Source organism: Nuphar pumila, chromosome 11, assembly GCF_984573655.1.
Source record: "Nuphar pumila chromosome 11, dmNupPumi1.hap1.1, whole genome shotgun sequence".
NCBI classification, from domain to species: Eukaryota; Viridiplantae; Streptophyta; class Magnoliopsida; order Nymphaeales; family Nymphaeaceae; genus Nuphar; species Nuphar pumila.
Window position 1 is genome coordinate 116,902,215 of NC_143259.1, and position 15,243 is coordinate 116,917,457.

The window sequence follows — 15,243 nt, forward strand, 5'->3', positions numbered from 1 at the left end:
GAAAGACACAAGGAATAGCCTTGGGAGAGAGTTTGTCATTCTTATGAGTAAGTATAAAACACTTACAACCAAAGACTCGTAACCTATTATAATCAGTTCCATCTTATGTAAAACTTCAAAAGGAGAGATCTTTCCTAAATTCCTAGAATATAAGTCATTTATGAGATATACTGAAGCAAGGGCTGCCTCGGCCCAAAAGTTTTTAGGAATATTTTGGGATATAAAAAGGGTTATAGTGGTCTCAGTGATGTGTCTATGTTCCCTTTCGGCCAACCCATTTTGTTGAGGGGTTTTAGGACAAGACCTTTGGTGAACAATACCACTATCCTCAAGATATTTTTTGAATTCACTGGAGAGATATTCTCCTCCAGAATCACTTCTAAATATCTTTATGCTGTTGTTGAATTGATTCATGATCATTACATGAAAAGATTTGAAGCACGAAAATACTTCATGCTTATACTTGAGAAAATAAATCCATGAATATCTAGAAAAGTCATCCACAAAGATTACATATTAAGAAAAACCTCCTTTTGAAACAACTAGTGCAGGTCCCCAAACATCTCAATGAACAATTTTGAAAGGTTTAGAAGAGAACATAATTCTTCGCTCAAAAGGTAAATTTCGCATTTTCCCGAGAATACAATCATTACAAGAAAATGAACTTTTACAGAGATCTTTTGTAAAATGTAAATAAGACAACTTAGTGATGTTAGGATGACCAAGTCTTTTATGCCACACATTTACATCTTTGTGTCGGGCAACATTACAAAAAAAAATTGGAATTTGAAGAGAATCCATATAGTATAAGTCTTCCTTCCTAAAGTCTTCCCCAATCAATTTCTCGGACCGGCGATCCTGTATTGAACATTTATCAAAAGAAAATTTAATATCGCAACCATGGTCCGAGAGTTGAGAAACAGAGAGAAGGTTTAAGTTTAGCTTATGTATAAATCTGATTTTTGGAATAAAAAATCTTGAGTTTCGAAATTTCCTATGGTGTTAATTTCAAGAGAGGTTCCATCCGCTGTGAAAACAAAAGATGGTGAAATATTTTTTGAATAATCGAAAAGAGAATATATGTTTGGGGACATATGAAAAGATGCACCGAAGTAAAAAAGCCAAGAAACTTTACCTGGAGGGGAAGGGGTAGATACGGCGACACCGGAGGTAGCTCCCTTGAGGAGAGGTTGAAGAGCTTCCACTATTTGATTTAGTGAAAGAGATCCACTTGAAGATGCCTCCTCATTTTGAGGTATACCAGTGGTGGCCATGGCTAGAAGTCTCTTCCATTTAAGGCATATAGGTTTGATATGCCCCGGTTCTTTACAAAAATGGCAAAAAAATTTGCTATAGTCCTTTCCCCCTTGCCCACTATTTCCTCCTTGATTTTGTGGTTTGAAATGAGGAGGACGATAAGCTTTTACATTGTTTCCAGGTCTTGATACAGCATTGACTCCATCATTTTCTTCATAATTAAAAGGAACGGCAAGTACATTTGATCCTTGTTTACTTATACTCATACGGATCTCTTAACCACTTAATTTGGAGAGAACATCCTCAAGAGAGGGAGGAGTAAATGAGGATAAAAGAGATGACCATATTTGCTCAAATTCGGGCCTTAGCCCATTCAAAAAGTTGAAGAACCGATCTTCTTCAAGTTGCTTGTGACGGAATTCAATTGCTTCTCCACTCCATTTTGGTTCGAGCATAGCAAGCTCATCCCAAATAAAAGAAAGGTCGGCGAAATATTCTCTAATAGTCATGTCACCTTGTTGAAGAGTAAGAGCCTTCTTTTGAAGGTAGTATTTATGGGAAAGATCCCTTAAGGTATACATTTTTTCAAGATAATGTCATGCTTCCGAAGCTTTCTTGAACTTAATAATATTGGCATTAATCTTGGTTTCAACCGACGAAAAAATCCAAGAATCTTAAAATTCTTCATTTCCCATCCGTCATGTTTCTTGGAATAATCCTCAAGTGCTTTTGTTCTTTCATCCCCTTCAAGAATCGTGATTTCTCCATCTTTAACAATAGTAATTTTCGGTTTGGGTTCCAGGATTGTGCCTTGCACATAACCCCATAAACCCTTCCCTTTTATGTGAGCCTCCATGTTCCCGGCCCAAACATGATAGTTGGAGCCATTTAGTTTAAAGCCGAGAGCAAAGAATGACTCTTTTCGCCCATTAGAGAGTAAAGATAGAGGGAGAAATACGTACCAAAAGGATATCTTTAAGTCTTACTTGCACAAGATTCTTCTAAAATATTGGAGAAGCAAGATCCACCACTTTAATTTTCAAAACACCAAAGGCATGCTTTTCGAGGCACTCAAAAAATGAAGAATCCCACGATCCTTTATCACCAACTTTGCTCTGATACCATGTGAAAAAAGTCTACAAAGAGACAATATGTATACAAGCACAAATATTTTACAAAAGATGTGCACGAAGGCACTCACACAACACTTGAATAACTACGCACAAATGCGTAAAAATAGCAAACATGCACTAAGGCATGTGTTTCAATAAAAAAGGAAAATGCTTGATACTCTCAAGCTTATCAATTACAAAGGGGGAACACCCCTATTTATACAAGCAAAAAGGGACCATATGGGGGGCTCCCAAAGGAGTCGTTGGGGAGGCCCCAACGACTCTATTGGGAGGCCCCCAATGTGATACGACACTTAAAAAGAAGAAAATAAAAATAGAAAAAAAATAAAAAGAATAGAAAATAAAATAAAGAGGAAATTACAAGCATTATTCCAAGTGGAATATGTGTAAAAGGTGAAATTACAGAAATACCCTTTCGAGTATTAAGGACAAATATATATATATATATATATATATAATACACAGAGAGATATGTATACATACATACATAGCATATATGTATGTGTATCTTGTTAAAATGTATCATTCAACCTTTGTAATACTATATATATTTTATATATATAAAGGATAATACATATTCATATATTGTATATATGCATATGTATTGTCCTAATTATATATATAAAATATATATTTTTCTATTTATAGGCATAGGGGTAGTTTAGACATTTCCAGTTTTACGCATATTCCATTCGGAATATGTTTGTAATTTAATTTTATTTTTTCTTTTTTCTTTTTCTATTTTTTTGGGTTTGCGCCACCTAGGGAGGCTCCCCAAAGAGTCGTTGGGGAGCCCCAACGACTCCTTTGGGAGCCCCCTTTGTGGCTCCTCTCTTGTGTTATAAATAGGGGTCTCCCCCTTGTATTTCTTATAGATTTGGAGGAGCTCTTGCTCCATTGTAAGGGGGTTTTCCCCTCTTCTTCCTTTCTTTTAATAATATTCAACTTATGACTTTAAGTCATATTTTTGCCCCTTGTGTGGGTTTATGTGTTAGCACATTATGTGCTTATGTTGTTCCCTTTAATGGGTTTATTCGCACTTCATGTGCATGTATGGGTTCATTATTGAACCTAATGTATTCAAAGCCACTTTCTAACATGCTCTCTATATATATAAAAATATATATATATATAGATAGATAGATACTTACAATGTTGGTTTGCAATTACATTTTAACAAGAAGTAGCATCATGGATGAAAAGTAGAACAAATAAACAGAAAGCAGAATGGACCATGCCAAACTATAGCATGCCTAGAATACTCACTTATATGCAGCAACCAGTATATTATCCAGCATGAACAATTTCTTATTTTGCTTTTATGTCTAAAATTAGGCGTGTTCACAACAAAAAAATGGAACAAGTATCTCCGTTTTTCAAGCATTTAAGCTTCTTTCAATCATAGATATTTCCAAAATCAAAATGTATTAAAGTGTGTACTTCTGTGCGTCAGTTTCATCAATGATATTGAGTCACTTCTCGAATTTGCACCAACAAGGCTAGACATCACTGATATCCTCACCTTTGTGGAGCATGTTTCTCAACTTCCCCACAACTCTAGTTTTTCCCAACAGGGTTCAAATTTCAGTTCCATTATGGATCAAGTGCAAATTGTGAGCTGGTTATAGTTGCATTATATTAGTCAAGGGGTCTAAAAGCGCCCACACAGACTGTCCTACAGCTTGCCTATCAGTGGGAGAAAAATAAAACTGTCATTCTATAATAAAAGAAGCTGTTAGAAGGGCAAGAAAAGGAAAAGGCGGAGATGAGGAGCAGGTCAGCAGGAGATATAAGATGGAGCGCTATTGTTCCATCACTGAAAAATACAATGTCTGTGGATTAGGTTTCAGATAAATTTACATCTTCGCAATCAGAGTATGCCAACAAAAAAGTATACATACACAGATTTAAGAAAATACCACCAGATTTACATGTCTTATACTTCTCCCAGTGGATAGCAGATACGGTCATGTATAGCTTCACATCCACATTTTCAGAATCTAACAAATGATTTCAGCCTTAAAAGATGAGATATCTTTGGATAAGAACAAGACATGACAGCACTGATCTAGCAATTGTCCTCTAGAAATTTCACAATGATGTGATATATGGAATGCAGATTGGAAAGTTCTGAGCTTAGCACCAAACTGAATGAACAATGCACACGTATGATTTTGATGACATTCTGAACCCAAAAGTAAACAAACAGAAAACAATAGAGAATTACTTACATAACCCAGAAGAGCAGATGTCACCAAGAACATAAAACCCATCAAAGTGATCTGCAAAGAAGAATAGCAGATTCATCAAGTTTGCAAGGATAAAGAACTATAGACCATTATTATAAAGGCACATCAACTATTACAAGAGGATAAAAATAAACTTACCATATTTGGCCTGGCGATGAACCCAAGGGTGTGAAAAATGGGAGAAGACAAAAGGTCATAGTCAGTGAAAATAATTGTTTCAAATGACATCTTCAATAAAAAAATGGAAAAAAATATTAAAATGATCAGCCCATTCTGCAAATCGGAATCAAATTACCCTAAAACGACAATGAAATCCCCACATTTGTTCACATGCAGAAACAAAAATCTAAATTCAAATTCCTATCAAAACATATAAAATTAATGGATATACAAAGAAAAATCCATGTAAATAGATGAAGTGTATAGGAAGCAGTATGGGGAATCATTTGGGAAGGGGTATATTATACAGGATTATTTGTGAATAGATATAAGCAATGACCAGCCATAGTCAATGGACTATATTAACCCATTAGAGATTTCTAGATCACTTAATTTTAGAATAAGATAAAAACATGCATGCACCAAAGCTTCAAAAATGGTAATTATGCATGCAACATTTGAAATAAAAATCACGTTTATGAACAGCGAGCTCACTTCCAAAACCAAACATTGAAATGACAAGAAGAATTAGTGCAAAAGTTGATGTATATTTGAAAACACATATTACAAATCTAAGGGATTTCCAATATGCCAACCTGAACAACAGAAAAGGAATCATGTAAAAATTCATAGTTCCATAACTATGACAATATGATACTGATGCCAATCTTAACTAAGTAGAAGTCCTTCTGCATTATATGGGCATTCTTCAAAATATTGACTTTGTTGTTCCAGTAACACATTGATTTAGCATGTATACATTTGTTTTAACTTTTAAAAGATTTAAGTCTCTCTTTCCAGGAGTTCTAAGTACTTCTTTATAAATTTAGGTTCTTTTTTTGCCAAGAATTTTGACTGCCAAAAACAGGATATGAGAATGCCATATCCAGGAATCAAGATTCCTATCTCCAGGAATGACAATTCCTCTACTCATAATTCAGAATGTGAAAATCATGATTCTCAGCAACAAGAATTACATTCCTAACCGAATCCTCTTCGTTTACCAGCTTGCAAAGCTTGCTTCTTGGAAAGTTTGATTGATAATGCTGCTAGCTGCTTCTGGTATGTATGGTATACACAAATACTGTATTTATTCGTCATTTACTAAAAAGTCACTGCATAATTAATTGGTGAACCATATTGACTTGGATCGGAACTTCAGACTACATCATGTTACTATCCACGTGTAAGAACCTAGGTATCTCAGAACAAGATTGTTCATACCATGATAGCAAAATGTTATAAAATCATCTCAATAAGAGCAAAATGGAAACTGCCAATAACAGATCAGCCATCAATGTATACGAACTTACGGCATCCAAAGTGGGAAAAGATTCACGCAGCGGCTCCAAAATGGCTGCAGTACGTATTTGGCCACATAGGACCTATCAATGCCACTGTACTTGTATTTATGCAGTGTGCTGATACCATGAACACCAATATAACCCATTTGAAGGAAAAACCAAAAACACTCAAAGCTTGAGATGCACTGAACTAGAAACCGATAAAAGCTTCGATACGGTCAGTAGGCACCTGCACAAGAAGACCAATATGATTAACAAAACAAAGTAATAATAGCCGTGAAACGTCAACCAGAAAGTACATGAAATCAAAAGCCAACATTTTCAAATAGGAGATGGGAAAACACAATCCAACCCAGCATAAAACCTGCAATCCTATACTACTTGAAAGCATGGAATCGATCAATTTCATCAGGATCCTGTTTGTTATCTTGGGTTCTTTTATGGAAGATGAACCGACAAAGTTTTGAAACGGTACAATGAATAAAGGACTAAAACACTAGAATCAACATAAATGTACAAAACAAAAACCATTTTCTCTCCCAAAATGCATAAAACATCATCTTTTCTAGAGTAAGAAAGAGGGTCATTTAAACCCCAAAAACAGAATCCACTAAAAACCCAAAAATCTTCGGGAAAACTATGATCTTATTAGATTGACTACAATGGAAACGGATTAAAAAAAAAACAGAAAATGATGCGGATTCCATACGAAGGGAGGAAAGACAACAACCCACAAAAACATAACCAAAGAGAAACCATACAACACGACAAACAAAAACCCATGATCCCAGCTCAGGCAATGATTCAAATCAAGTTAAGGGCACGATCGAAATCCCAACAAACTAAACCAAGCAATCATATTTCAGGGTAAACTGAACCAAAAACACAAAAACAAAAACACCAGAAGCGAAAACACGAAATGCACAAAAGCCAAATAACGATACCAACTTCGAGAAAACAAATCAAGGAGATTCAGTCTCAAGAGTTCAAGCAACCAAGAAGAAAGAGAGATCGGCCCAAGCACAGCGAGAGAGAGAGAGAGACTCACTTGATCAAGAGGGGGAGAGAGAATAGGAATGATGGGAACGCTCGTTTCCTCCCGCCCTACGGATCTCACAAGAGAGATAGAGAGAGAGATCAGAGTACAAGTCGATCAGCCCCTCCCCTACTATGTAACTTAAGAGCCAGATACAGATCAGACATGACCCGTTGCCGAAGCCTTCAGAAATCGAATTTGATGCCCCTGAAAAAGATGTAGTTTCTTTCGGTCCATTTTTTTTTTTGTCGTTCAATCTTGGGACCAAGCAAGAAGTCCCGAATAACGGAGCACGGACGAGTTTGAACAGGTGGCGCACCCCAAGTTCAAAAAAATAAGTCTAGAACAACCGGGCAGAGCCAAAATAGGTGAGTCGTGTCCTCTACAGCCTTCTCGCAAAGAACGCACATGCTTGAAAATTGAATCTCCCGTTTCCTGACATTAATTTGGGTTTGAACACGATCCAGAGCCACAAGTCACGCCAAAGCTTTTGCCCTTGGAGCTGGCCCCTTACCCCACATACAATCACTGGGAAACCAGTTCATCCCGGACGGCAACAAGGAATGGTAAATTTGCTTAATGGAGAACCTATCTCCGCTCGTCATGGCCCAGTAAAGCCACGGCAGGCCATGAACCGGCCTAAGATCTCTGCCACTGAAGGATCGAAGTGTCTTCCGCCACTCCAGCCAGAGGGACGACTGACAGACTGAGCTGGGTGTGGAAAGAAGGGATTCATGTAGACTACCATATTTTTGCCTAACAAACGTAGCCCAAGAAGATTGAGATGTGGAAGCTTCCCAAGCCCATTTCAAGACTAAAACGATGCTCCTCTTTCTCAGAGCTGGAATCTCCAAGCCGCCTCGCTGCCTCGGGAGAACGATCTATTGCCAAGAAACAAGCGGGTACTTTTTGTGCGACACATTCCCAAACCAAAGGAAGTGCGAAAGCAGACGGTTAATCGTCTGCTCTACTATCGTCGGTATAATAGACATGCTCATTCGAAACTCTGATAATCTTGCTAAAACATGGCGAATGAGCGTCACTCGTCCCGCAAAAGATAAATATCGAGTCTTCCAAGCCTGCAATCTCCCTTGCACCCGCTCTATGGTAGACATCCAAGTAGAAGTTCCTGCTGGCTGCAGAGAGTGCAATGATAGACCCAAGAAATTGACAGGAAGGTCGGATATTGGGCAGTTGAAGATCCTTGCAGCAGCCGATTGGAGAAGAGGATCAGCATTGAGTAAGACCAGAGCGCACTTACTCTCGTTCAGGCGAAGGCCTGAAATTGCAGCGAAGACTTTAATAATGAAGCACAACCTAGACATTTGATTAACATTCGCATGTCCAAATATTAAAGTATCGTCTGCATATTGAATTGTGTGACCAACAAAACCAAGAATGCCCAAGGATTCCAAGAAGCCTGTTTCTTCTGCCCTTTTCATGAGAATAGGTAAACCATCTACCGCGATATTAAAAATGATAGGTGCTAGAGGACAACCTTGTCGTATACCTCTAGCCAACTTGAATTCTTCCCCTCTCATTCCATTGATGCAAACTGATGATACGAATTTTGTGATCAACTCCTTAACCCATGCTAAAAACCGGCTGCCAAACCCCATATTTGTTAGAGATTCAATCAGAAAATCCCATGTCAGACTGTCATAAGCCTTGTGAAAATCCAATTTTAGCATGAAGTGCGGTGATCCAGTCGACTGTAAAGAATGAAGAAGCTCAGTTGCACAAATAAAAGATCCTTGCAAACTTCGACCTGGGATAAAAGCACCCTGGCTCGGAGAAACAAGTTGATCAATGACAGCGCGCAATCGATTAGCCAACACCTTAGATATAATGCGATACAGAGCACCCATCACCGAAATCGGCCTGAAGTTGGATATGTCTGACGCCCCTTGCCTCTTAAGAATCAGAGAGAGAGAGAGATGGCGCTCATTTCTGTGAGTTTTTTTCTTAATTAAATATTTGGAAAAAATGAAGAAAAAAAAAGAAGAAGAAGCGAACACCCTGCTTTTCTGGGCCCCGCTGAATCCGGTCCATTCTTTTGACTCCAATTGGGTCTCTTTATATTTGCTATTTGTGGCCCTAATTTGTCCATGTATTACTTTGAAGACCTCATAGGCCAGGTGGGCCCAAGTGAGCATAAAAAAAAGGCATGTGGGTCCCACACTAAAATATATGTTGGACCAGGACCAGCAATCGGGAAGACCTCATGGACCAGCATGGACCAGGTGGGTCCAATCCAAGTGAGGATTGTTTTTTTCAAAGGCAAGCTGGGTTAGGCAGACCCCTACCAGTTATACAACTATACCATTGGGTTTTGAACCTGCAACGTCCCAACACAAGGGGACATGCAATAGCTGCTCCTACCAGACAACCGGAGCTCCCTTTGGCAAATCTGATTTTTTACATGTAGTTAGATTTAGATATCTGTCAAATTTAGATGCCCATCAAATTAGGTAGCAAAAATAAAAAACCATATTTGCATCTTATTATACTTGGATATGATTTTAGCTTACTAAATCCAACTAAGCATAATGGTTTTGGTTCGGATACCAGATAAAATCCCATCCATTGACATCCCTAACATCTCCTTGGTGTGGGAGCCCAAATATTTAGGTGTTCCAGATCACATCTGATCCACAAAGGTTTAATAAATGTGACGGAATAGTGTTTACCTCAAAGTGTATAACCTTGACCCTCGCATGTGGAGGACCTTGTCAAGTTGGTCCCAGTTCCAAGGCCTCATACCAATATATCGCCAAATCTAAACTCAAATCATAATCTGTGAGATCCAAGTTAAATCCAAATCCAAAACCAGACCCATTCTTCAAAAGACAGATGTTGTGACAAGACCCATATTTGACCTATTTGCTTCCCTTGGTATCAGGGACACAAAAGGGTTGGACATGGACCGTGTCAAGTTTGACAGAACACTGGATCCGGATTTTTAAGTGGGTCCAACTTAGGATCTATATCTGACTCAGATCTCTCAATGTGATTCTGAATCCGGTTATGACTTGAAACTCAAGTACTAGATCAGCCTAAAATAGGAAAACTATAATGTTTTTGTACTGGGAAAGGCTAAAATGGATCGGGTTACACCCAGCTGTTGAGAAATCCTGAAAACATTGTTGGCGTTTCACCCAAGTATACATATTATTTTAATATTTTTAATAATATCATATTAAAAATATATTTTTTATGTATTAAAATATCAACAATCATTGTCTATTGACTACAGAAATTAAAAAAACCCATGTCATCATGTCTTTAAAAAAAAAGATTTTCGATTTTTTCTGTCATACTCGTGTCACGTGTCTACTGCATAGTAACAAAAATTAAAAACGGCAAAATATCGTTTTTCAAAAACTTGCGAGAATTTGAAAATTTTTCATAAATCTTGTATTTTTTTAGTAAAATCTCAGCAATAAAAATAATTTTTATAATAAAATATTAATAAAAATTATTTAAAAATAAAAACACATGGTTTTTCATGATAAATAGCCGTTTAAAACGTAAATATCGTGTTTAACTCACAGTATTTATGTTTTTTCATAAATCTCAGGATATTTTGAAAATCTGGCAAAAAATTACCGTTTTATACTTTCAGGCAATTTTTTGTGATATTATCGCAAGATTTTAATAAAGCTCACGATAGTCTACGGCAACGTTTTTTTTTGTTTTTGGAAAGCCAAGCTGGGGTTAAGCAGACCGTTTTTTTTTTTTTGGAAAGCCAAGCTGGGGTTAAGCAGACCCCACCACTTATTATTAAAGCATACCACTGGGGTTTGAACCTGCAACGTCTCACCACAAGGAGACATGCACTGACAATGCCTACCAGCCTAATGCAACTTTGCAACATAGCGTTTAGATCGATTCCCTTTAGGATCATACCGGTGGGTGTCGGAAAATCCAGTAAGCCAAACCCTAACCCGGCTAAGAAGCGTGTTCGCGGGTAGGGTCAGATTTTGCCACCCCTACCGGTGGGTGTCCTTTGTTGGCTAAGGCACTCACTCGGGGTTTACTATATATCCATTATTGACTACCCCAGGGTCGCCTGGGTAGCCAGCAGGGTGATTGTGAGCGTGCTGAGATGAAAACACTAGATCAAACTCCACTAGCACACAGGTATATCCGTAGGTGGGCCATGTAAGTAGGGGTGGCAAAATCTGACCCGACCTGCCAACCCGCTTCTTAGCCGGGTTAGGGTTTGACTTAAACGGGTTCGTGCCGTAAATGGGTCGACCCGCCTAACCCATTTATTAAACAGGTCATGTTCGTGTTAGGGGTATGCCAACCCGCCAACCCGTTTGACCCGTTTAATAAACGGGTTAGGCGGGCGGGTCAACCCGTTTACATGAACCCGTCAACCCGCCAACCCGTTTATATACATATTAACTTATCTAACCCTAACTCCGACCCGCCAACCCGTTTGACCTGTTTAATAAATGGGTTAGGTGGGCGGATCAACCCGTTTACATTAACCCGTCAACCCACCGACCCGTATATATATATATATATATATATATAAAAACTTGTCTAACCCTAACTTTGACCTGCCAACCCTTTAATAAATGGGTCACCGTGTCGTGTTGACCCGACCCGTTTATTAAACGGGTTAACCGTGTCGTGTCAGGTTACCCGTTTAATAAATGGGTTGTGTTCGTGTTTGACACATCCAACCCGTTTAATAAACGGGTCATGTTCGTGCTGAGGTATTCTGACCCACCAACCCGACCCGATTGCCACCCCTACACCTAAGGAAAGGCGATCTTGGGGCCCCACCCTCGTCATAAAAAAAAGACATTTACATAAGTTTAGATGACCATCGGAGCATTGTTCTCCTATAAATATTGTTTCCATTATTTATTGCCCACCAAGAAAATAAGTTTCAGATTGAATGACCATTTGACATCCTGTTTTCATCAATAACAGGTGATACTCATATTCTTTCTGATAACTTTTTTTGTTTTTTAGAGTTCTCACTTTAGTCTAAAGTGTCCCGTTTATTAAGAATTTGGGTCAAATTTAAAAGTAAATTAAACTTAGCAAGTTGCTTCCACATGAGAATATTGGTCCATTAAGGTATGTTTGATAGCTTGTCCAGGGCGAAAAGAAATGAACAAAAAGAACGAAACAGTTTCAAGTTCAATGTTTGTTTGGACCGTACTCAAATGCTATGTTCCAAATGTCCGTTGTTTGATGATGATGTGCAATCAACTTGGATGGTCATGGGTAATGGGTCGAATTACTTTTTTTTGGATCGTATGACCCGATCCATTGACCATTTTACATGTTTTAACAAATTTATTATGGTTTTTTGCCTGGATATGAATCCAATTATGAAATTATATCTAAAATCATGATTTTTTGCCATGAATATGAATTTTGAATTGGATTTTGCCCCGAATATAGACCTTGAATGGCATTTTTGAAGTGAATATAGATTTTGCAAATAAGGATCTCAAATTGGATATTTACCCTCAATATAGATCTCAAATTGGATTTTTGGCCCAAATATGGATTTTTGCCTCGAATATGGATCTTGAATTGGATATTTGCCCTGAATATGTATTTTTGCCTCAAACATGGATTTCAAATTGAATTTTTGCCCAGAATATGAACCTCAAATTGAATTTTTGACCTAAGTATGGATCTCTAATTGGATTTTGCCTTCGGTATGTATATTTTTACCCAAGCCACATTAGAATAATCGTAATAATAACAATGTTTTTACCCAAACCATATGCACTCGTAGAATTTGGCCAAGAAGCCTTTAGCATTGAAAAAATCATTATTTTCACTACACAATTTAATTGATTAAAAAAATATGGGTACCCACCTAGTGGGAAAGAGTGGAAAAAATTGAACATAATCATCAAGTTTTTTATGAACTTGGTCATGTTTCATGTGATGCCAAATGCAAGCTTAGACTCAATTAAGAATACCTTTGTTCAAGAAAGGTGCCTTGGAACCTGGTGTTTTATCTTGATTTGGATTAGATTTACATTTGATTGAATCCCATTAGTCGGATTTGGTAAAACAAATTGAACCCAATTAATAGGACTTGGATTTGGTATGCAAATTTGCATCTAAATTCAAGCTCGAGTCAGAACTAGATCTTAGTTGATGGTTATCCAACCCAATACATTTACCATTTCAGGACAAGCAAATCAGCGTTGCAAGAACTACATGTTTTACAGGATCTCCAGAAGTGCAACCAAATTTGCACTTGTACCAATCATTTGGAGGAAGCGTACCCAGGTCAGGCATCAACACCTAAAATTTTGAAATAGTTCAAGAATCTAGCATGTCTTGCTTCACCAACAACAAAGGGTGTTAAAAAAATCACTCTACATTTGTACTTCTATGAATAGGTGTTGCACCTTGGAATGTTATTACAGGAAAAAGACGTCAAATTGCAAACGGATTTGACTAACCTCCATACAACCTTGACGTCAAAGTGGCAATCCACATGCATATGTGCACCATGTGTGTTTGCATGAACTACGTATGTAATATGTAATGCAACATAAACAATGTCCAAATAGTGTCATAGCCAAATCTAACATACATGCAGACTAATCTGAAACATTATAAGAGCGCCTAAAAAACCTAAAATAGAAAAGAGAGGACAAGCAATTGTACATGTAAATGGATGCTACAGCCTACACTCACTTGCACGACACAACTTCCACCAATTGACAAGATAGACACTAAACTGACTAGTTATATCCTTCCTGAAACATATATCTCCAAACAACAACTCTTTGTCCTTAATTATGATTCACAAATATTCAATTTATATGAGAAAGAGGTTTGAATTGTGATCAAGTCTACCATTTGTGTAAATCAAAAAACCAACTTTGACTCCAAATTCACATTTTTGATAAAAAGATTTGTATCTTCTGGAGAAGGGGAGGCTGGAAAACATATGGTGGTGCTGAAGTGCTATCCTCTTGGCAGACATCCAGCTTGAGACAATGCGGTGGCCACAATTATAGCATATACACCACAATGCTAAAACTGCATTTGCACATGCAGAATTTACAAGCAATTCACACAACAAAATTAGCAAACTTTGCTTAAATTCATCATTTCATCATTTTTGAAAATATCGTTTTAGATCAAGAACATATGATCTACATAGCAGATCTCCTCTATGCTTACAAATGATTTATGTACCACAAGATCTCTTGCATGAGAGCTTTCTTCATGGTTAGCAGTGACAGCAACTCCGTTTGATAATTAACCAATATTTTCATGCAGGTCTGTTTCTTCTCTCAACAGGTAATGAAATAACTTTTTGGTAGGGTATTGGTGCTGATTTTGCTAGAGCTTACCTGAGCAATGTGTGTGCAGCCAAAGAGCTGCACAGAAAGGGTATTCGTTATGCCCTAATTGACAAGTCGAAGAAAATTGCCAAGGGATGGGGTAAATCTCTGCAATACCACGTTATGGATGCATATGTACACATGCACACACATGCATATGTACCAATAACTTCAGATTTTGTATTGTGATTTGTGCACTAGTTCCTATAATTCACATCCAATGTAGAATTGATTTTTCCACTACAAAGACAAATAACAAGGAGAAAGATGACGAAGTCAAGTGCTTGCATAGCCAACCTTGTATAGATTGGATGAGACCTGTACGATGGTATCCTGAAAAAGATCAACATGGTTCATAATTCTTGACCTTCAGTACTAGAACAACACAACCATCATTTTAAAATGATAATTTACCAAGTGTTACTATATCCTTCTATTGTTTATTACTGTCAGATTCTGGATCTGAACTTTTTTATTTATTCAGGTATCACTGATCTTTATGCCCATGTTGTTGTGGATAATCAAGCAGTAAAGAAATTGTATACTAAGAGCGGTTTTGTTTATGAGAGTGATGAACCAGCATGGCAAGCAAGATTTCTAGGACGTCCTCGGTGAATTCTTCTATGGACTGACCTCTGTAAAATATGATTCTCCATAGATTGAGGCAAATCACATGTGGCCATATATGCAGAACATGAAACAGAAGTCATATCTTAATACCTCAGAGATTAGTGTATTGCATCCAGTTATCCTAAT

General features: G+C 37.6%; 1 protein-coding gene across 1 annotated transcript in view; it reads right to left on the reverse strand.

Moving 5' to 3' along the window:
* The window catches only part of LOC149823035 (choline/ethanolaminephosphotransferase 1-like), a 29,582-nt gene extending 22,294 nt beyond the window's left edge, over nucleotides 1-7,288 (reverse strand). Inside the window, exons 1-4 of the mRNA XM_089980513.1 lie at nucleotides 7,151-7,288; nucleotides 6,112-6,331; nucleotides 4,778-4,787; nucleotides 4,622-4,672 (exon numbers count right to left, since the gene is read on the reverse strand). Of these exons, the coding sequence (XP_089836639.1) occupies nucleotides 4,622-4,672; nucleotides 4,778-4,787; nucleotides 6,112-6,248 (198 nt within the window). The 5' untranslated portion in view covers nucleotides 6,249-6,331; nucleotides 7,151-7,288. The remainder of the gene's footprint in view (nucleotides 1-4,621; nucleotides 4,673-4,777; nucleotides 4,788-6,111; nucleotides 6,332-7,150) is intronic.
* Nucleotides 7,289-15,243: the final 7,955 nt, after the last annotated feature.